Source organism: Dryobates pubescens, chromosome 22 (genome assembly GCF_014839835.1).
Source record: "Dryobates pubescens isolate bDryPub1 chromosome 22, bDryPub1.pri, whole genome shotgun sequence".
NCBI lineage: Eukaryota > Metazoa > Chordata > Aves > Piciformes > Picidae > Dryobates > Dryobates pubescens.
The window spans coordinates 6,169,989-6,192,465 of record NC_071633.1 but is presented as its reverse complement, the minus strand read 5'-3'; the positions used below and the strand labels follow the sequence as shown (position 1 = coordinate 6,192,465).

General features: G+C 43.2%; 1 protein-coding gene across 1 annotated transcript; it reads left to right on the top strand.

The window, feature by feature from the left end:
* Nucleotides 1-1,597: 1,597 nt before the first annotated feature.
* Nucleotides 1,598-13,502, top strand: LIN7C (lin-7 homolog C, crumbs cell polarity complex component). Its single transcript, XM_054171803.1, has 5 exons — nucleotides 1,598-1,647; nucleotides 7,948-8,066; nucleotides 9,205-9,276; nucleotides 9,620-9,829; nucleotides 12,738-13,502. The coding sequence occupies exons 1-5, from the start codon at nucleotides 1,611-1,613 to the stop codon at nucleotides 12,891-12,893; spliced, it is 594 nt and encodes a 197-aa protein (XP_054027778.1). The 5' UTR covers nucleotides 1,598-1,610; the 3' UTR covers nucleotides 12,894-13,502.
* Nucleotides 13,503-22,477: the final 8,975 nt, after the last annotated feature.

The window sequence follows — 22,477 nt, the reverse complement described above, 5'->3', positions numbered from 1 at the left end:
AAAAATGTCACGAGCTTGACTGATGCAGACAGATGGGTCTAAATTAATGATTTCATTAGAGTTAGCAAAATACATCGATTGAAGTTTCATGCTTAGATCTTTTATGCTTCTCAGCCACTACTGTGCAAATCACTTGCCTAATCATTCAGGAGGAGCACCTCCCACTAATTGGGAACTGCTTCTGGGACCTGTTTTTCCTCCAAATGCTTCCCAGGATAAGAATTTCCTGACTAGGATGCCACAAGCAATTTGTTGTGTTGACAGTGAATCTGTCAGTATCCACCTATGGTTTGAACTTTTCTTGGGTGTGTTGTTTTTCCTTCTGCAGGTATAAATCAGCACTATGGACACTGACTTTTATGGGCAGTGCTCTGAAGTAGCCAGTGGGAGAACTACATAAAATTAGTTGTCAGATTTTTCTTATTCACATAACGTCATTGTCCAGATCGGTAGCATACAGGAAAGCTAAAGCAGCTGCTTTAACTCCTGAGTCTTTAGTCTTTACTGAAGTCAAAATAATGCTGCTTTGAAGGTAGGTTTACCATGTCTTTTGCAAATATCTTAAGATGTATGAAATATTGCTGAACACTCATTTTCCTCCCTAGGCTCATCTGTCCACAGTCAGAGCAGGACAGTTAAAATTTCAACCACTTGTGTAAGAGAAGGGTGGTTCCTGCACCACTGTGATAGAAACATCTGGATTTCATTCCAGCTGCTAGAACACTTTTTTTTTTTCTCGCTAGAAATCAGTCTGTGAGGATTTAATTTTGTTCACCTGCAAAATTCCATTCCTATGACCTTTTCGTTTCAACGCACATGAACCATCCTTCAAACTGAGAGGAACTGGCATGAAGATGAATCACAGAAAGGAGAGAGTACATCACTGTCACATTAGCTGACACTTTTGAGACCTGTTGAAACTATTATCTTTCAAAGCATGAAGTACAAATCAAAGCTGAACTTGGGAGAGGTAGAATAAATTAAGAATACAGAATAAATTAATAATATAGGAATAACATGTTCTGCAGTAGTTTATTTTCCGGGAAAAAAAAAAAAAAACAAACAAACAGAAAAGCCTGAGAGCATGGTTCTGATTTCATACAGAAGGTGAATGCAATACATCAGCCTCACGCATAGACTGATGCCAAGCATGAAACGCAAAGCACATTCTTCGCATTTCACGAGGGCAGCCTTTACTGATGTGTTTCGTCTGCAGGGGCAGTCAGGGCACGGAGAAGGCTACTCACACCCCGGGTTTAGCGTGTAATGAGTCCTCAGTAGTGTTATGGGGTGGGGGAAGAAGAAAAATAATCGAGAGAACGTGCTCTGGTGAACGTGCCGTGATATTGGCGGGCGCCTGGAAGCTCAGGAGGGGGTCTGAGCGGTGGGCGGGCAGCCCCCAGCCTCGGTATGGCCCCGCTGCTGCCCTGCGCAGCTCACACTCCTCTGCACACCCGAGGTGAGCACTGCAACAGCAGCAGCCCCTCAACACGGCACCTGGACGGCGATCCGCGCCGCCATGCCGCCCTCTGCCGGTGCCAGCCCCGCCCTCCCTCGCGGCCCTTCCGCCAGCGCTGCGTCACTTCCTGTGCGGGCGCAGCGAGGAGAAGATGGCGGCGCTGGGCGAGCCGGTACGGCTGGAGCGAGGTGAGTGTGACTGCGGCCGAGGCACGGGCGCTCCCACTTAGCTGTCTGCCGCGGGCGAGCTGCGGCAGCGGAGCCGCTACGTCAGACCGGCCCTGGGGGACGTTGCTGGGGGCCTGGCTGGAGCCCCTGTGGCAGCCTGCCCAGTTTCTCTGCCCCGGCCTGAGGCGTCAGGGAGCGGCCCCCCGCCGTGCTGCGGCCTCGGGGCAGGCCGGAGCTGGCAGCGATGGCGGCGCTGCTTTCGCCGGCCCACCGAACGGCTCTTCTTCCCGAGAGACGTTGAAGAGCAGCCGTTCGGTAGCTGCTTTGGAAACGTTCGCTTCTGGCTCTTTTAGTGTGTTGGTGGCACTTGGCTCTTGGGATTTTCTCCATGCAGCCCCTGAGGATTTTTCTCGAGTTTCAGTCTGTGGCTGGGTTTCCATAGATGCACTGGCCCCAGTCCTCTGAAAGTGTGTCCTTAGCCTTGACTAGTGTCAACGCTTCTGCTAGCTCTTGACTCAGCCTCTTAACTCCTTGTTTCTCTCGTAGGAAAACTTCCTTTTGAACACAGCTGAATCCTTAGCATTAAGTTCACTGTTAGGCAGAGTCTTAGCAACAATAATTTACCTGTTTTTAATAGAAGACACGTGCAGGGGATTTTTTGACACTTGTTCATGGTTTTGGTCAACTCCATTACCCTCTTATTTGTGTTTTCATCCTGATTTTCCAATTTACCAATTTAAATAGGTAAAGAATATTGAGAATGAGTAATCCAGATTTTGAAAAGGAAAGCAATTAAGTGGAGAGTAGGTGATTGGATGAACTGACTGTTTCCTCCCTGTTATTCCCCTTGGGACCACCAGCTTTGCTCACAGTGTTAGGTGTTGTTTATCCCCACTTTGTTGTGTTTGGTGCTACTGCGTGTTACCTACCAGAGAATTCAGTTCTATTTGCCTAACCCTCTTCTCATTCCACAAGTGAACCACTTGTGGTGTGTGAGAGGAGGACTGTAAATAGCAACTTATGTAAGGACTTCGCTTCCCACTCCTCGGCGAATCTCCCCTCCCTGCTCCAAAGCTTGTTAATTAGGGCAGCTGCTTTGGCACTGGATTAGTTGCTCTTGGTAGGTCTGTGGAGTTAAACCTCGGGCAGCATCCTTCTCCACCTCATTACCCTGCTGCTGTCCTCTATCCGTGAAAACAAACAAATCTGCAGAGTTACTCAGAGATCCGTGGAACAAAGGAACTATTTAATCTTCTGGTGCATTGGTCTTTTTAAGACAAGAGAGTGCAGTATAAAGCAAGAGCTTTGTTTTCAGGCATAAATAAACTCTTAATTATATGGGATTGACTGCAGATAACCTGATAATGAATCATCATGAGCTTGAAAGTAAACATCACTAATATTGTCATATAGCATAAAAAAAGAGAGAGTAGTGTCAAAAAAGAGCTAACCTCATCCATCCCTCTGACATCAGCAGTGGACAAGGGAACATTTAGGAAGAGCCAGCAGGTCAATTCATAGCTCTGGGACTGGTGTCATCGACAGGGGTTTGGCTGATTAGAGGGATAGAGCACCTCTCCTATGAGGACAGACTGAGAGAGTTGGGGCTATTCAGTCTGGAGAAGAGAAGCCTCTGAAGAGACCTTATTGTGGTCTTTCAGTATCTGAAGGGGGCCTATGAGAAAGCTGGGGAGGGACTTTTTAGGTTGTCAGGAAATGATAGCACTAGGGGGAATGGAACAAAACTAGAAATGGGTAGATTCAGATTGGATGTTAGGAACAAGTTCTTCCCCATGAGGGTGGTGAGACACTGGCACAGGTTGCCCAGGGAGGTGGTGGAAGCCTCATCCCTGGAGGTTTTTAAAGCCAGGCTGGATGTGGCACTGAGCAACCTGATCTAGTGTGAGGCGTCCTTGCTCATGGCAGGGGGGTTGGAACTAGATGATCCTTGAGGTCCCATCCAAGCCTAACAATTCTGTGATTCTAACTTCAAATGGATACCATAGGCTTATAATCAGGGCAATTAAAAATTCTCCCCCATCTGTTCTGTCCTTCAAGTTGCATTGCAGACACCGCCACCCAAATTCAGTGACGGGCAGGGATGAAACAACATTTAACATCTCCAAGTTACCCATATGGTTTGGTGGTGATGTGTGATGACTCTGCATACACCTTGGGAATCCAGGCTAGTTGAACACAAGCAGTGGAGGTGGTTAATCAGGAGTATCTCTGAGGATGTTGCATTTTTCCTCTTTCTGTGATTTGTTCACAGATGTTGGAGTGGTGGCATATTGCTGGCTTACTTTTCCCCACATTCTTTTAGTTTAAATGTGTGTTGTTTTTTTCAGGACTTCAATCTAGTATCCTATGATAACAGAATGATTTGTGAAGAACAGGCAGCTGATGTAAAATGGATTAAAAGGTTAAAAGAAGATCCATATTTTCCTTGTGTGGATTCCATTGTAAAATGAACTTCATGGTGTTTTTTTTAATCAAATACCTCTCAAGTTATTTCTACATTGTTCCTTGTTCAAATTCATCACTGAAACAATCTTGTAGGGTTAATTTCATTCTCTGGTGCTGAGCAGTTGCATGAACTGTAGTGTTAATATTGTGAGGAAGACAGCTTTCAGGTTATGATATCCTGAGCAGTAGTTCAGGGGGAAGCAAAATGCATCAGCAGAGCAGTCAACAATCTTTTCTTGAAAATGAATGGTGTTTTGCTAGCCAAACATTAATCAAACACTGCTCCTTTCTAGAGCAGCGCTGCTGGGAGAGATTGAATCGTCAGCTTTTGACTGTTAATGCTTAATGGAGTTCTGTGGGGCAAAGCTGTGCTCATTCTGCTTTCAAACTGGTATAATGGGGTCCTGTCAACAAGGTAAACCAAAACAACTGTTGGGGAGAAAGTGGCCTGGCAGTGAATCCATTGCATGTATCTGCTTGAGCAAGAGGTGCAGTGTGGTAAAAGCAGGTCTGTAGAGTGCTGAGGACCCAACTTTCATGCTGTGTTTGTCTGCTTTGGGTTTTTACTTTACAGAAACAGTTTGATCCTGTGATCTGAAAGCCCTGTCTTACAAAAGGGCATCATCTGCTTTAGTTTCATCTAGAAAGAATCCAGCTCTCTATACCAGTCACTTTTTCACAAGCTGATTTTGTGCTTCCAAGTCTATGCTTTATGAAAGACACAGCTGGTTCCCAAGCTAGCCAGTTTTACCTGGGGGTATGAAATGCTTTGTAGCTTAACATTCTGTCTGTTAGGAGAGATCCAGGTAGGAAATGTATTTGGCTTATCAATGAAACACAGAGGTAAAAAAAGAGGAGAAATTAGCAAATGGAGTTCTGGAGTCTTATTTCCGCAGCTTCTTTGGATCAGTGGATTGCTGTCACCCTTTAAAATGTCTTGCAGTATCCTGATCAAACAACAAGTTCCCGCACCTCACAGCTTAATGTGGTACATGGACCACAGGCTGGAGAACAGCTGCGTGGAACTGTGTGCTTTGTGTATGTGAAACAGTGATTTGTCTGCAAACATCTGCAAATATTTCAATGACAGCTGCATTGCAATTTACATACAGACTAGGTTGTTTCATGAATATATGGAGCATTGCAGGATTGGAAGTGCTGCTATTACTATTTGTTGATGACTTCTTCAAGCTGTTCGGTGTGAGACTTTCTGAAATGAAGATAATTTGTACTGCCGTGGCTGAGCACAAGCATTGCTAAGAATGTTGGTGATTTTACATCATAGAAAGATCAAAAGATAAATAATCACAATATAGAATCTTCAATTTCACCAACTATTATGAGTGTTAAATGAAACACATTTTGTGTGTGTGTTGGGGAATTAAAAGCTTTAGAAGCACTCTGTAATTGTAGAACAGCAAATACGCACGTGAATGGAGTTCTCTCTCCCCCTGGGATTAGTAGTAGCTAAAATTAGGGTTTGAGATGTCTTTTCTGTCGGTAACTGACACTTGGAAAGCTTGGAAATGCTTGCCAAAACCCTCCAAGTTCTCGTGACACACAGAAATCTTAACTGTCGTCTGAAATAATTTGTGGCTTTGGTTGTGGTGACAATACTTAGTGGAGGGCTGTGAAGATGGTGAGGTGACTGGAGCATCTCTCTCAGGAGGAAAGGCTGAGAGACCTGGAGATTTTTGTAAGTTTTCTTAAGGTTATCAGAGAGGACTGAAAGGAGATTTTATAAGTTTCTTCAGGTTATCAGTATTTAAAGAGCAGGCGTCACAAAGATGAAGCCAGACTCTTCAGTGGTGCCCAGTGACAGGCCAAGGAGCAACAGGCACAAACTAGAAGTTCTGAACGTGAGGAAAGACTTCTTCACTCTGAGAGTGACAGAACACTGAACCAGGCTGCCCAGAGAGGTTGTGACGTCTCCTTTAGAGACTTCAGAAGCCCACCTGGAGATGGTATTGTGCAACACACTCTAGGTGAACCTGATCTAGCAGGGGGGTTGGACTAGATGATCTCCAGAGGTACCTTCCAACCCTTACTATTCTGTGATTCTTCCATGAAAGATTTGTTTCCGGTCTGCGAGGTTAAGTTGTCCCTTGCTTAATTGACTGCACCACTTGATCTCAGCTCAGTAGTTGGTCTGACTGCTAGCTGACAAAGTGGACAGAACATCACTGTGGGTTGTCTCTTGCCAGCACACAACTCAGAACATACACCCCACTGTCTTTTCATCCTGTGACATTAATTCTTTCCTCTTACACTTGACCTTTAGGTGAAGTCCATGGCTATTGCGTGCTGTCTGTGCTGACACAATGCCAGTGAGCAGACATGCATTCACATGACAAATGAGTGCCTAAAGGTTCATTACAGAAGGAAGGAAGGAACACATTTGGGACATAGCAGTGTTCCAGACTTCATCTTTTTCTAAAAGACTCTGTGCCTTAGTTACATAGTAAATTAATCACTGCTACTTTGCTTTTGTGACAATCCTTTCTATCAGCTTTTCAGAGAGACTGTTCTGCTTGTGTTCAAGGACTTGTGTGATTCAGAACTGTCACTAGTGTAACGCTTTGGAAGAACAAGTGAGGGATATGAATGTACTCTACTCTTTGTAGAGCCACCAGGAACATGTCACACAGCATTTGATGCCTGTCTTGAGTTGTACCGGTCTGGAATCAAATCCTTCACAGGGAGTTCAGTTTCTCCAAGCAGCATCTGCGTGTATGAGAATATGGACAATTCTCAGGAGTATATTTCCAGGAACTAGAAAAAGTTGGTTTGGGATTGGAGATTTGAACTTCAGAGATGGAGTGGGTCCAGAGGAGGGCCATGAAAATGATCAGGGAACTGGAGCACCTCCGCTACAAGGACAGGCTGACAGAGCTGGGGTTGTTCAGCCTGGAGAAGAGAAGGCTCCAGGGAGACCTAGTAGCAGCTTTCCAGTACCTGATGGGGGCTACAAGAAGGCTGCAGAGGGTCTGTTTACAAAGGCCTGCAGTGATAGGACCAGGGACAGTGGTTTGAAATGAGAGAAGATGTTTAGATTGGATGTTAGCAACAAGTTCTTTACCATGAGGGTGGTGGAACACTGGAAGTGGTTGCCCAGAGGGAGGTAGTTGAGGCCCCATCCTGAAGATACTCAAGGTCAGGCTTGACAAGGCTCTGAGCAACCTGATCTGGTTGAGGATCTCACTGCAGGAATGTTGGACTAGATGCCCTTTGAAGGTCTTTTCCAACCCAAACTATTCTGTGGTTCTATGAGATAATCTCTTTCAGCTGACACTATCAGGAGTTTGGTTGTTTTTCTGAGCACTTTGGTGAAAAGAAATTAGGCCAGATAGTTTTGAGCCCTGATGTATGGAAAGTATTGAGTGTACTCTGGATGAACTAATTTATTGAATAGAAAAGGGATGTTAGCTGGCATATTTGACAATCTAGCTAATTTTAACACACTGTTATCCATGCAGCAGATTATCAGCATTTCATGTGTGTAAATTTGTAATTGTCTATAGGGCAATGAAATATTTCAGTTGGATTTAAATGTCAATTTACCTTTGTAATATGCATGTTGCAGTGCTATCTTTAAGTATTTTACAAGGTGGAGTTGCTGTGGTTGGCTTAGAAATCTGAAAGTACAGTGTTTTATTGTAACATTTTGTGAAAACAGAGTTTATGGGAGCAATGAAACTAATACCTAGTTTTAAGGTCTGTACAAGCACACACAGACACACGCAGACTGCTCCATTAATTTAAGAAGGAAAAAAAACCACCCCAACCAACCACAAACCAAACAAACCTTGAATTTCCTCAGGCATTCTTCATTAATAGTGCTTTATTTTTCTGTAGACATCTGCAGAGCAATTGAGTTGCTGGAAAAATTACAGAGAAGTGGTGAAGTGCCACCACAAAAGCTACAGGCATTGCAAAGAGTCCTTCAAAGTGAATTCTGTAATGCTGTAAGGGAGGTAAGTTAACTTGACGTAAGCAATTACCTTGAGGTAAAAAACTGTGGTTTACTTTTTCCTTTCCATGCTTAGTGCAGTAATCTGATTTTGTTCTAAAAGCTGAATTTGTTTCACAGTGTTTAATAGAGCAGTCCAAAAGAAAGTAATTTGGGATGGCATGGGTGTATTAAATACCAGTTCAGGAGTAAATGGATCCTTAGTGGTTATTTTGAGGGTCTTTCTTTGGCAGGCTGTTATCCTCTTGGAATGTAAGAATGGACAAAGTACCAATTGCTTCTTTTTTTTTTTGCCTTGACTTGGAGCCCTGCTCTTTTGGAAAAGTTTGGGTGATTGAATATACCCTGCTACCGCTGATGATAACACCTGGAATGACGTAACTGTTTGTAGACACAGGTGCCATCTTAATGTTTTCAACCTACCCAGGTTTAGCATAATCTTTTGTTTTCCTTTTTACACCCAATAGTGAATTATTTAGATTTTTCTACTTTTCTGCTTGAAATCTGCAGCTAATTTTTAAAGGCATAGCCTAAAACTGCCACACCAGGACAGTGTATTATGCTTAGCAAGGCCAAGTGATTGGCAGATAGACATGAGGATGTGAGTTAGCTCTCAGTGAAGCACCTCATTAGTACTCTTTCTGCCTCTGTGTATTCAATCCCATTTCTTTCATGAGTTATTCACTTAATTGCATCAGTTGCAGAAAGATTTAGGGGTTTGCAGAGAGGGATGTGTTGTCAGGAGAGCTATGAAGAGCTGTCCTTACATAATGTGCATGCATCCTTATTGAAGGGTTCCAGCTTGAATCAAACAAGAGAAGTCATCCATGTCTCCAAGCAGGTGTGCTAGACTATCCATAAGCATTTTTCAATTTGTGGTGAGGTCTTCATGCTGTGGAAGAAGGGAAGATACAGCTTGGGACCTAGATATGCATGGATTAACTGAGCAATAAAGATGCTCAGAGTTACTTCTTCATAGTGTGGGAGGCTGTCATATGACACCTTGTAGGGAATCAGGGAGTAACATTTTCCTAGACCTGTGTGCTTTTTATTTTACACATTTTAGAGTTGAACCTGATACTTTATTATCTAAGCAGAAGAATACTTGTTTCCCCCATGCTTAATCTGTTTTGTCTCTGAAGGTGTATGAGCACGTTTACGAAACTGTGGATATCAGCAGTAGCCCAGAAGTTAGAGCTAATGCAACAGCAAAGGTAAGAAACTAACTGGTGTAAAATAGAGTAGCTTGTTTCTTTAAAAGCAGAAGATGATTATTTAAAAATGCAGAAGGGTATTACCTAGATGTCTGAGAAAATGGCCAAGCTTAACAGCTTATTAAAAGCTGTTACAAAAGATTTGTTTTTACATTTCTTCCGTTGTAATTTCATTCGTGGAGTGCTACATTTTTCATGCTACTGTTGGTATCTGGAGAATGAATCTCATGCCTCTTAATATTTAAGTACTTTCAGATAAAAATACTTTTTCAGCCTGCTCACTGTGTCTAGCTGTGGAGCCTATATTTAATTTCTTATAAATGGAAAATCTTGTTTCTTACAGGCTACTGTAGCTGCATTTGCAGCTAGCGAAGGGCATTCCCACCCCAGAGTGGTTGAACTACCCAAAACAGAAGAAGGCCTTGGATTTAACATTATGGGAGGCAAAGAACAAAATTCTCCAATCTACATCTCTCGGATTATCCCTGGTGGCATAGCTGATAGACACGGAGGCCTGAAGCGTGGAGACCAGCTGCTTTCTGTGAATGGAGTGGTAGGAACTGGATTTCACTTTGTGTAGTAGTAACCACTTGCTTCCACTTGGGGGCGCACAGAGAATGCAAGCTCCGGCACAAGCTCCGGCTCATCTCAATCTTGGCAAAAGAGTTTCTTTTTGTCCTTGCCAAGAACAAATTGTTTAGGTTTCTATAGAGTTGTGTGCATCGAGAGGTGTAGGATTATGCACTGCTTGTCTGCCTCAACTGGGAAATGAATATTTAGATCAGTATTACAGATTCTGAGCATTTCTGTAAATTCAGTCAAGAGTTTTGTTTTGTGAAGTAGTAACTGCTGTTATGGTTTCCTTTTTCCATCCAAGCTCCATGGTGCAGATTTTAATTAATATAGCTTTCTGCACCTTTTAAGGTAAGTAGCAAGTTATGCTGTGTTATGTTAGACTGACCAGTTTTTACTTATACCAGTCAAAATGCTACTGCATAATGAAGGCTGTAATAAGACAGAACTAGAAGGTAATGTTATCTTCAGTTGTGTGGTTGTAGTGGCTTTCTTCTGTCCACTTAAGGGTACTTAGCTTCAAAACCAGAAGCTTTTTTGCATATTTTAAGGAGTAAATGCCTGAAGTGCTGTTGTGGATATTTATTTTTAATAAGTGTCCTTTTCTGAACAGTTCCAGTACAAAAAGCAAAACACAGGATGACTGGAAAGAGGAGGCTATGGACAGACTTAAGGCAGCTGCTACTCAAATGCATGTTACCTCCCAAACCCTTGCTTTTATTTACAAAGAAGCTGTGTGCTAGCTTTAAAATGAATGTTTTCATCATTAGTCTTAAAATTGGCTTGCAGATGTAAGGCTCAAACTACTTCTGTGCTGCTTAACCCACATCTGGAGTTTTTGACACGTGAAAGGAACAGAGGCTTGCTGGCTGTTTCTACTCTGGGAGGTCTCTGTTAGCACAGATCTCTGACATAACTCCTGACTAGTACCTGGGAGTCCAACTCTCATTTTCAGGAACATAAGAGAAATCATGCCACTAGTGATGCAGCTGTCCTTGACCTAGCCTTCCTGTTACTGTGAAGCTTTGAGGGATGGATGTAGAACTGTCTTCAGATGACACCTCACCTACTTCCCCCAAAACTGAATGTGGTCACTGGACAGTAGAGGTGTCAGTGACCACATGTGTGCTTGCACATGTACACACAGATACAGCCATTGTAAGAACAGTGACTGAGTGCATAAAATACTGGTGAGAGTACTAATGTGGCCTCAAAACCAATCATCTGATGCTTCCAGATGGAATACTGTTATCTTAACTCATACTACAGACATTTCCCTCGTAATTTCTAATTTAATAATTGAAAAGTAGATTGCCACTGCCAGGATTGCAGTGAATGTGCCTTCAACCAAACTTTATTGTTTTTCAGTTGGGAGGTTTTGAGTATAGTCCACAATTTGAAGTGCTTTGATACGATTAAACACAGAACTTTGCAAACCTCCTATTACCAGGTTGAAACAGAACAGCCTGCACATCCACTTGAACAAAAATGAAAGCATTCAAATGTATGTGTTGTCTAAGTCTGATAGAAGAGCAATAACTTGGGCTTTTTTAACTGTTGTCTTTCTTTCTGTAAGTAACTTTATAGTAACGGGGAAACCCTCCAATCAACAGGTGCATCACCTGCCTTCTAGCTTCTAATAGCACCAGTGGGAGGTAGGCTTGGGGTAGTGCCATCGTTGTGTTTCATAAGTTTGGGAGAAATAAGTTTTGCTGATACAATGTATGCTGTCCAGGAATGTCTTGTTTGGATGCAGTTGTTGAACTGTTGCTTAAAATTTGTAATGAGATGAATCTGCAACAACCCTAATAAATTCCGAGAGTTACAATCATAGAATCAGTCAGGGTTGGAAGGGTTCCAACCCCCTGCCATGGGCAGGGACGCCTCACACTAGATCAGGCTGCCCAAAGCCTCATCTGGCCTGGTTTTAAACACCTCCAGGGATGGGGCCTCAACCACCTCCCTGGACAACCCATTCCAGGTTTTCACCACTCTCATGGTGAAGAACTTCTTCCTCAAGTCCAGTCTGAATCTCCCCACCTCCAGCTTCATTCCATTCCCCCTAGTCTGCCTGATACCCTGAGAAGTCCCTCCCCAGCCTTATTGTAGGCCCCCTTCAGATACTGGAAGGCCACAATAAGGTCACCTTGGAGCCTTCTTTTCTCCAGACTGAACAGCCCCAACTCCTTCAGTCTGTCCTCACAGCAGAGGTGCTCCAGCCCTCTGATCATCCTTGTGGCCCTGAGAGTTGTTTTAGGGAAGTATTTTTATTCTGTTCTTACTGAGCTGGGTTAAGCTGTTTTTAGTCAGTGTAGAGGAAATTTACTCCAATACCTTGCATTTACTGAGAGGTGTGTGGAGCACAGAGATCTGCAGCACACTGCACGTTGGCTGCTCTCTTGCAGGCACCCAGTGGGCGCAGTCCTGCCTTGTAACACAGCTACCATCTAGAATGCAGCTACTTTGCAGGTGTCAGTGGCAAATTGAAGGTGACTACTGAATTTAAAATGCATGCCAAAAGAAGAAAAATAGTCTGGGACCTTAGATGAGTGTCCTTCTGAAGCTGCTGATTTTTAAGTGTAATTTCATGTGTGTCTAATGTTATCCTTATTCCACTTAGTGGATGTAAACGCAGAACTGAATTGTTCAGCAGAAACCTAACCCAGAGTTTTGCACTACTCTTCTGTGGCTGCTAATTAGTATATTTATCATCACTTCTTATTGATTTGCTGAAGAATGAATCCTGAACTTGAGTGACATTGTCCTTGGGCAGTCTTCAAACTAGGAGATTTGATTACGTAGAAGTTGTACAAAATGGAAAGAAAAAACCCAACCCTGTTTGCAATGTGAGCTCACTAATCCCAGACTTCCTGGTTTATGCTTTGCAGAGTGTCGAAGGTGAACACCATGAAAAAGCAGTAGAACTGCTGAAGGCAGCTCAAGGCAAGGTTAAATTAGTGGTGAGGTACACACCGAAGGTCCTGGAAGAGATGGAGTCAAGATTTGAGAAAATGAGATCGGCAAAACGCAGGCAGCAAAACTAAGGTCGTACGCGAGAACCGCAAGAGAAACTGTCTGCCCCGCACCTTTGTGACTTAGTTGATCCAATGGCTGGACTGCTGAAGACCTTTTCAGAGAATCATGGGGTGACTGAGGTTGGAGGCACTCCTGGAGATCATCCAGTCCAACCCCCCTGCCCAGAGGAGGGTTAGCTAGTGCAGGTTGCTCAGGACTGCAACAGGCTGATTTGGAGATGCCAGAAGATCTCTGAGCAACCTGTTCTAGTGTTTTGATCTCCTTCACACTACAAAGGGCCATTCTTATACTTAAATGGAGCTTCCTGTATTTCCACTTGTGCCCACTGACTCTTGTCCGGTCACTGGATGCTACTGGGAAGAGTCTGGCTCTTGTTTTACTCTTCCCTGTCAGGCATTTACACATGTTGGTAAGATCACCCCTGAGCTTTCTCTTCAGGCTAGACAATCCCAGTTCTCTCAGCTTCTCCTTATCTGTCAGGTGCTTCACTTAATCACCTTTGTGACCCTTCACTGGACATGCTGTTCTATGCCCATGTCCGTACTGAACTGGGGACCCTTAAACTGTACCCAGCACATGAGTTGTGTCTCACTGGGGCTGATCAGAGGGTAAGAATCATGCCCTTCAACTTACTGGTTCTTCCTGATGCAGACCAGGAGGCTGCACGTGGAGGAGGGCACATGGTGTCTCATGGTCAGTATGGTATCATTCTCTGCAAGGCTTTGTTTCAGCTGGTCAGCCTCCCAGCCTATATTGGTGCATGGGGTGATTCCTCCCCAGGTGTAGGACTTTGCACTTCTCGGTTTTGAACTTCAGGAGATTCTTGTTTACCATTCTGCAGCCTGCTGAGGTCCCTCTGAAGGGCTTGCTGTGAGTGTGCTCTGTCCCATCACCCATGTTGTTGATGAAAACAATGAATTAATTAAACCAGATGGGCCTTGGTACAGACCCCTGGTGAGAGTTCGGCAGGGCTTTGTGCCACTGATCACAACCACCCTTGCCACTTCAAGCCTGTTTTAGAATGTTTTGAGTCTCCACCTGTTTCACAGTTTAACAGGAATGTGTACTTCTAACACGGCCTCAGATACCCTGGCAAAGCATCTGTGTTGCTATTTCTAGTGATTGTTTTTTAATCAGTCTCTTTTGTGTCAGACCTTTAAGCAGGACAATGAATTTACAGATCCTTTGCAAAGATAAAGGCATACCTGTACAACTGGGGTCCCTTTTTCCCCCTGCTCTCTTTTGGCATTACTTAACATGAAATCTGCAGGATTTTTGCTGAATGATTTTGGGGAAAAAATGGGGGGGAAAAAAAATCTTATGTAGCAGTTTTTTGGCACTTTTCTTCTTGTATATCAACTACAAAACCTAACCATAATCTACTGCCTAGCTGATAATGAGACCACCTTTTGTAGTGTTTTGGTGAGTACTTTATTTTTACACTTCTGCTAAACTGTAATTGGTTACTCTGGAAATGGTATTACCTCACCTGTAAATAATTTGCAGTTGGTGTTCTCCTAGAATGATTTTGTAACAGCCAAGGTTTAACAAATTTGCAACAATCATTCCTGTAACTTGTATTATTTTGTACTAATTTTAAAGCAGTGAAAGGGAGCAAGGGGGGAGGTAATGGTGTATGCAGCTCTGGATTGACTCCCTAGATGTATTTTTGTATTCAGAAACAGAAGATAGATTACTGCAGTGCAGAAGAATTCCAGATGCTTCCTTGACTTTCTGCTGTTTAAAAGAAATCTTCATCTTAGTTGCCATACATCTCTTGTGTTTATAGTATGTTCTAGTGTAGTCTTATCTACGCACTGACTGCATTGGTCTTGGAATAGTTAGGACCTAAATTACTCTTACATTTCTAAGAGTAAAGTGTTCTGAGGCTTATATGCCAGGTTAACCTGACATGTAAGCTTGTTTGGGGTTTTATTACTGACTGCTTCTGACCTGGAGAATTTTTATTTGTACTACAGAAGTGCATCATCAGTGCTATAAAACTTTGTGTGGAATGGTGCTGTGGTGGTAATGAGGAAGTCTCCAGCTAGAAGTGATTAATGTTTTATCTCAGTGGTGGTGGGTGGTGGGCACGGCTTTTTGGTACCATTCTGAAGAAAACTTTTGGACAGAGGTCCACTTCTTGGGATCTACCAGGTTTGAGGCTGTACTTGTGTACTTTAGGTTTTGGGATGGTTGGCTGGTTGGTTTTAATTTTTTCTTTTTGTATTTTAACCATCACTTTTTGGTATGTATCTAGAATTAACTCGATTGTCTGCTGGGTGTCTTGTTCACTTGGATGGCAGCTATGAATGCATCCTAATTGACTGTTAGTAATTTGATCCTTGGAAGCTTAAACTGAAAAGTGCAGTTCTTACTATGTTGCTAATCTCTAGTCTTCATAGGGAGCAGTGTGATCCACTGTGAAATAATTCAGTATGTGAAAGAAAGGAAAAGGCTAACGAGCTAAAAATGACAGCATGAAGTTTGTGCTTTGTCAGTTGATCTGTTGGAGAAGAAAAACTGTGATTGCTATGGGCAAGGGAGAAATGTGATTGCTTTCTGCATGTTTATAAGCATGGTAAGCCTGCAAAGAGACATTTGGATTTTAAAGATACTGGTAGCTGGAAAATGCAGTATGAATATTTATCAGTTAGATGACATTGAGCACTGAATTACATGGTTGATTATCAGTCACAGGCCTCTGTCAGAAGGCCTCATGTTGCTGGTACAGCCATGTTATTGAATTGTATATTTTTTATGGAACAACTAATGTTTAAAGTATTGAGACCAAAATCACTTAGTTAGACCAATTGTGGATGTGTTTTTTTAATTTAATTGTAAAATAGTAGAGATTTGGTTTAGAGATATCTATAAATATATATATATATATTAAAGAAAGGTATGGATACAAGATAGAAATGTGCATTTTAAACCTTGCATCCTTTGTGTTATTGAACAGAGAGGTGTGTTTTGTTACTCTACAGAAATATTCTAGTGCAGCTAGAGATGCTAAATGCAGTTAACATTTGCATCCTGAATTGTAGCTTTTGGATACGGTTTTGTCCATCACAAAATGTGGGAAGGTATATCTGAGTGTATACATTTTGTGTAGAGAATTTAATAAAGTCTCTAAATTGCAACAACAAAAATCAATACAGACAACTCATTAACAGTCATCTTTAATAGTATGAGAACCCTACAAGAGTAAGGAAAGTATGGGTTAAAGTAGGCCAAGGAACTTGATCTCTGTTACTACTGAGCAGTGCCTGTACCATGTTAATATGCAGTCCCTACACACTTGGCGTACTTGGGGTATGCAGACAGAGGTGTCATTTCTGCAGATATCTTCTGTATCTATTGCTGCTGTGAGGGATCTTTGGGGTTTATCAACATAAAAATAAAAGTTAAATTTCACCTGCCTTGTTTGTGTGGTTTTCTTCTGGCTTTCTATTTTTCTACTAGCTTTTAATTGCTCGAAGCGAGTATCTCAAGAAATGAGATGTTGAATTTCTGTATTCCCTTGTTTAAAGACCTTGTAAGGTGGTCAGCTCAGGAAAAAAGTTCCTGGAGTTATGAACTGAGGCAAAGGCAGTGCTTCAGTTCTGAATGTAAAAATGTATGTATTACTTTAATGAATGTAGGCTAGACTATGAATTGAAAATGTATGCAGAAATAGTTATGTGACTATTTTTGATGTAGAGGATTGATAACACATGACCTGAAAATAGAAACACTTTCTCAATTTTGTTTTAAAGTCAAACAGAATTTCCATGATCTGGCTTACACAATGGCTGGCTGTTCTGCTAAATGTGGTTCAGATTTATAAAGAGAAACTGTGAATTTCAACATATGGCTTGTAACATGGAACCAAAGACTGAAGTTAATGTAATTTTGTAACTTAAAAAGCTCTAGTTTATCTACTTCATGTTTCTCATTGCCATTACAGGCTTTACTGGTACTGCCTGAAAAAGCTGCTGAAATACCCCAAATACCCCACCACTACCACCAAAAAAAATAGTCCTCCCAAAAAGTGCAAGGCTCTGAGCTGTGTACTTCTGAAGGTAAGCAAAACCACCTGTACCTGGTCCTTATCTAATCACAGCTCTACAGTAGCATTGTCTGAATAAAATCTAATCTCTGCTGGAGACTGGGTGGCTGACAGCAGGGAAATAAGTCATCCAGCCTTTCACCAACTCAAGTGACTGTAAGGAAAAGGCAAAAGTTAGTGATTTATTGTATTGCCAGCAGTGCAGTAGCGCCTAGAAGTCCTGGGTTTGAATTGGAACACCATTGTGTTTCGCAGTGTACAAACAGCACAAATAGTTTGGCTCCAGAGAGCCTTAATTGACTGCTAAGAAACTGTAGGTTTTGTGGCTGGTGTTATAACTGTTTCTGTGAAGTAGGAGAAATTTTCCTCTGAGGAGTAAAAAAAGGATCCTGTCCCAAGCTGACAGCTTGAAATGCAAATACCTGATGGAGTGTATGTATAGAAACTTATTTATTTACAGGCTCTTGACTGTAATCTTTCTGAAGCCAAGGGCCTGCAGTAGTCATGCTTTTTTTTTCAGTCCTGTCCATGATAAATGTGGAGTCCCTAAGAAATCTTAATTTGTGTTACTATACTGTGAAAGTATTAAATGTGTATAAGGTGTCTGAGCTGCTGGTGGTGTTAGATGTGGGTCCTACTCCAATTTAATCAGGTAATACCACCAGCTATAGATAAATGTGAAGACATAATTCAAATGAAGCAGAGTGATTCTGTTAGACAAGCAGAGTACAGCTAGGTAAGTAAAAAAATGGATCATGATGAGAAATGATTGCAGTCATGAAGTCTTTGGAGTTTTCATCATCTGTGCAGCATTGCCAAATAGCTTTGTTGCCTTGTCCGAGGTATCCCTCAAAGTTTTAATGTAAATTTCCATGCCTTGCCTGGACATTAATGTTGTCTGATTGGGTTACTCTTGGTATGGTGGCTATTGGAGCACTGCAGAACTTTTAGTAATGTCAATTGTTCATTAATGAATGACGTAGCAGGTCCAGAGGAGGGCCACCAAACTAATCAGGGGGTTGGAACACCTCTGCTACAAGGACAGGCTGAGGGAGCTGGTGTTGTTCAGCCTGGAGAAGAGAAGGCTCCAGGGAAGACCTAGTAGCAGCTTTCCAGTACCTGAAGGGGGCTACAAGAAGGCTGCAGAGGGACTGTTTGCAAAGGCCTGCAGTGATAGGACCAGGAGCAGTACTTTGAAATTAGAGAAGATTTAGATTGGAAGTCAGCAACATGTTCTTTCCCATGAGGGTGGTGGAACACTGGAGCAATTACCTGGGGAGATGGTTGGGGTCCCATCCCTGGAGAACTCAAAAGTGGGGCTTAACAGGGCTCTGGGCAACCTGATTTGAGGATGCCCCTGCTTACTGCAGATGACCTTTGGAGGACCCTTCCAACCCACCCCATTCAATGATTCTATGATTATGTTAAGTGTTCTGTTGCACTTTATAAAATCCCATATATTTCTCCATGTGCGTTTCCTTTACCAGAGCATTTGAGTTATTCTGTGGTGATGACAGGTAATGTACTTAATTGAGTTTTTACTGATAAAGAACTTAAACAAAAGGATTTTATTCATGCTAACGTGGGAGCTTTAATAGTATTTTGCTAAACAGCTTAGGATCTTGAGCATGTTATGGGAATAATTCATCATCAAAGTTAAGTTTACTCCTTTGCATTATTTGGGCTTCACTCTAATTCTTCAAAATAAGGTTTAAGTAGGATTTAAAACTACATAATCCTTAAGCTGGTCCTCTGCAAAGGCAGATTTCACCCTTTAAAGCACTGCTTTGTTTAGGTTTTTTTAATTCCTGGTATAACATCTTGCCTTACATTTTATGCTGATCAGCACTTCAGTGCTTAGAAAATAAGCAAAAAATAGGCTGTGTGGCTCAAAAAAAACCATACAATTTTTGGTGTTCCCCATGGAGAATCTTGGGGAAAGGGGGAATCAGTTGGGCAGGGGCTGGGTAAGTGCTCACCCCCCACTAGATGCTGCTGGAGAGCTGCTGCCAGGGCTGTCTGCCCTGATTACCCCTGCCCTCTCTGCCTGCCTTTTTCTGCTTTCTCACATAAAGTGCTCCTCTGGACAATGCAATATGCCAAAATGATTAAAATGCATATCTGTGGATATGAACATTGCCTTTTCAGCAACTGAATTGGTGAGTAGGCTTAACTTGGAGCTCTGGGGCTTTGTTCTTGCAGGTTGTTTCTGTGTTTAGCTCCTAGTAAGAGTAGCTCAGTCTTTACTGAATTACATGTACTTCTCTGTAACCACTTTGCTGCACGTGTTTGCTTCTCAAATATAAATCTGGTCAGAATCTGATTTCCCTTTGGCTGTCATTTGATTTGTTTTAATGTTAGAAGCATTTTGTGCTAGAAGATTTGGTGATAATCTTGACCTTGTGCTCGTAATGAGTATTTTATAGATGAAGATAGAAGTAAATACAGAAGAAACCAAACCTTTAAAACTACAACCACCACCTGATTTTTCAGCTCAAATCAGCCCCATTTCTTTAAAATGGGTGAGGGTTAATTAGCTCAGTCTGACTCAGAAACATGTTGAATTACTGCAAAGTGCATACCAAGTGAAGCAATGCTCAAATCTAAACAGTATTGGGGAGGAGACAAGTGGTTGTACAGAGAGGAGAGGTGTGCAGAGTCTGCCCCACAGGGGCTTGACATTTCAGTTCGATTTCAACTGAGTAAAGCTTTCAGCCTGTGTTCTGGGAAAGAGACTACTTCAGCTTTTAAGAGAACTTGCTGTGTCAGTGCATATATTCCAGACTTTGTTCTTTTTCTACTCTCAGTAGCTTTGTGTTACATTCTCCAGCATATATAATTAATTTCTTAGGAAATAATTTGTTTCCAGTTCCAAGCAGTTTGGGGCTAAAATAGCAGCTGCAGCTTTTGCTGATGATTCTTTGGTACAGTAGGCTTAGGATAAATCCTTCAGATCCATCTCTAGCCTATTGGAAGATGGATAGTTGAGATAGCTCCACTAAGGAAAAAGTACCTGAAGTGATGTTTGGGAAAAGAAATCAGAAGATTGAAACCAAACAAGGATTGAGAGGGGAAGCTAAAATGTTGCAGTGTTTCAAACGATGAATAAAAGTGATGGTTTTCTGCTTTTACTAGAAATCTTTTGTCCCTTTTTCCAGAAGTTCTGCAGATCACCATTGCTGCAGGACAAAGTATGCTTCGTGCTGCTATTCATCTTCCAAATGCCATGCAGGCACCCAGGGCTATTCCTGCTCCCATTATCTTTGGTTAGTGAAGTGAGACTATTTGCAGAGTCAGTATCAGCACTTTGCTATTTTTCTTTGCCAGTTTGGGAAAATAAAGTATTATTTTATTATCCAGATAGCTTTGGGTGTGGTTTGTAGAAGTATGTCTAGAAAATAATGACTTTTAGTATCTTTCCCCCTGCTATTCTGGTTGCTACCCCTTTGTCGCTGTCCCCAAGTGCAGGCACAGTGACATGAATGTGCTTTGCCTTTGGCCCTGACAGGTGTTAAACCAACATGGGTTTGACTTGACACATTTTCCTTGCCAAATCAACCAGGGAGAAGGACAAGAAGTAATCATACATGTCTATGTATGTATGGAAAGCTTTAGCATATGCCAGGAAACTCAGCTTTGGTGAGAACTTGGTACTGCTTGCAGAGTACAAGGACAAGCACATGGTGAGTTATTAAAATGACCTTATTTTTACAGCAATAAATGATGATGTTCATACAAAATCCACGTATTTGGTACAGGATTCCCAGTATGGAAGTGAATAATATTTCTAGTAAGCTAAAATATTTTTAGTAGGTATTTTAGTAAGTGAAATAACAGAATTAACAGTTGCAAAACCAATGAGAAATGTAAGAGGTGGAGGTGGTGGCTGGAAGATCTGTATTTCTATGATCCTCAGTGTGTACTCTACCTTCCCAAATGCAGATGACTTTAAACTTTTATGTCTCTACTATTTATATGCCTGATTTTTAAATTTCACCAAATGCCCTCTTTTTAAGTTGATACTTTTCCTCCTTTCCACCACCTTGGTCAGCACAAGGAAAGTGTGCTTAGCCCAGGGCTCAGCCCGGTGTGGAAAGTGTCCTCTGCAATGGGCCTCTCAGCTCCTGATGCCTCTGTGAGTGCATAGGAGTGCCAGCGTTGGTGTGACTGCTGCCTCTTCACTTGTGTCTGCTGGGACAAGCGTGCCTCATCCCAGATGTGTTTGACTCCGTATTCTGTGCAGGTGTTTCAGATTTTTTGAACACAATTGCCGCAACTTGAAGTGAACCATTGCACGGTTGCTCTTGCTCTGGGCAAAGGGCTCAGGTCACAATTGAAAATACGTTCCTGGCTGGGGGGAAGCTGGTGGAGCTCAGTATGTGCACAGCAGTGTGCTTCATCCCCTTTCCCTGCTGTAGTGGAGGCAGTTTGGTCAATCACTTGCTTGTTTCTGTGCTCCTCCATCATCTATCAACGAAATAAACAGACTGCTCCCTACCTCCCACCAAGAAGTGTAAGAGCTGAGGAGAGCTGTGATCTTCAGCAGGCTCTCTGCGTATTTGTGCTGTTAAGGTTGGGCTGTGCAGGCACCTGCCTGATTGTGATGCAGGACGGGGCTAGCGGCTATGCTGGTGGCGGAGTCAGGCGGCCAACTCCTTAGGCAGGTTCAGAGCACCCAAACGATATGTCAAGTGGATGGGGTGGGGGCTTGCCATGGGGCAGGCACCGGTCCCTTCATAGCGCTTATTCAGCCAGGTCTCTTGGCTCAGAACCTGCTATGGGGTCTGGACCACAGGAAGGCAGTGAGAGGTCCTGACTGGTGGAGTTTTGTGTACCAGGCAAACGGTTATTTCCAAGCAAAACGCTGTGGAGAAGAATTTGTGATGCAGTCTCTCCTGCTTTGGCAAAAGAAGTGTGAAAGGTCAGTAACGAAGGGAGCCGGCGTAATGCCTTCGCCCCGGACAAGCATGGCTCGTCGGACTCTGCTTGCACAGGATCCCGCACGGGGCACAGGACATGGCCCCTGCTTTTGTCACCTCTCGCTGCCGTAGCTCATCCCGGGGCTTGGAGGCTGCGGACTGAGAAGCGAGCACAGGTCCCGCAGCGGTCAAGGTCGGACTGAAATGGCGCCCTGGGATGGCGAGAAGGTGCTACCCTCGTTCACGGGACCAGCCGCGGCTCGTCTGGTCATGCAGACACGATTCCGTAGCCAGGAACAACACAGCGGGCACCAAGAAAAGCTGTGCGGGGGCCTTGGGAGGTCTCGGACGGTCCCGACCCTACTTGCGCAGCGTCCCTGGGGGCGCCAGCGGCCGCCGCCGACGGTCAGCTCCGCCGCCCCGCGCCATTGGCTACGGTCGAGTTCTACTTTGCATATTCACGAGCCCCGCGCCCGCTCTGCACCAATCGGGCCACGGGGGCGGCCACGTCATTAGCATATGCACTTCGGAGCTGGGCGAAGAGCAGCCGCCGCCGCGGCTCGCAGCGACCGAGGGCCGGGAAGGGCAGGCGGGCGCCGAGGGCAGCCCCGCCGCAGGCAGC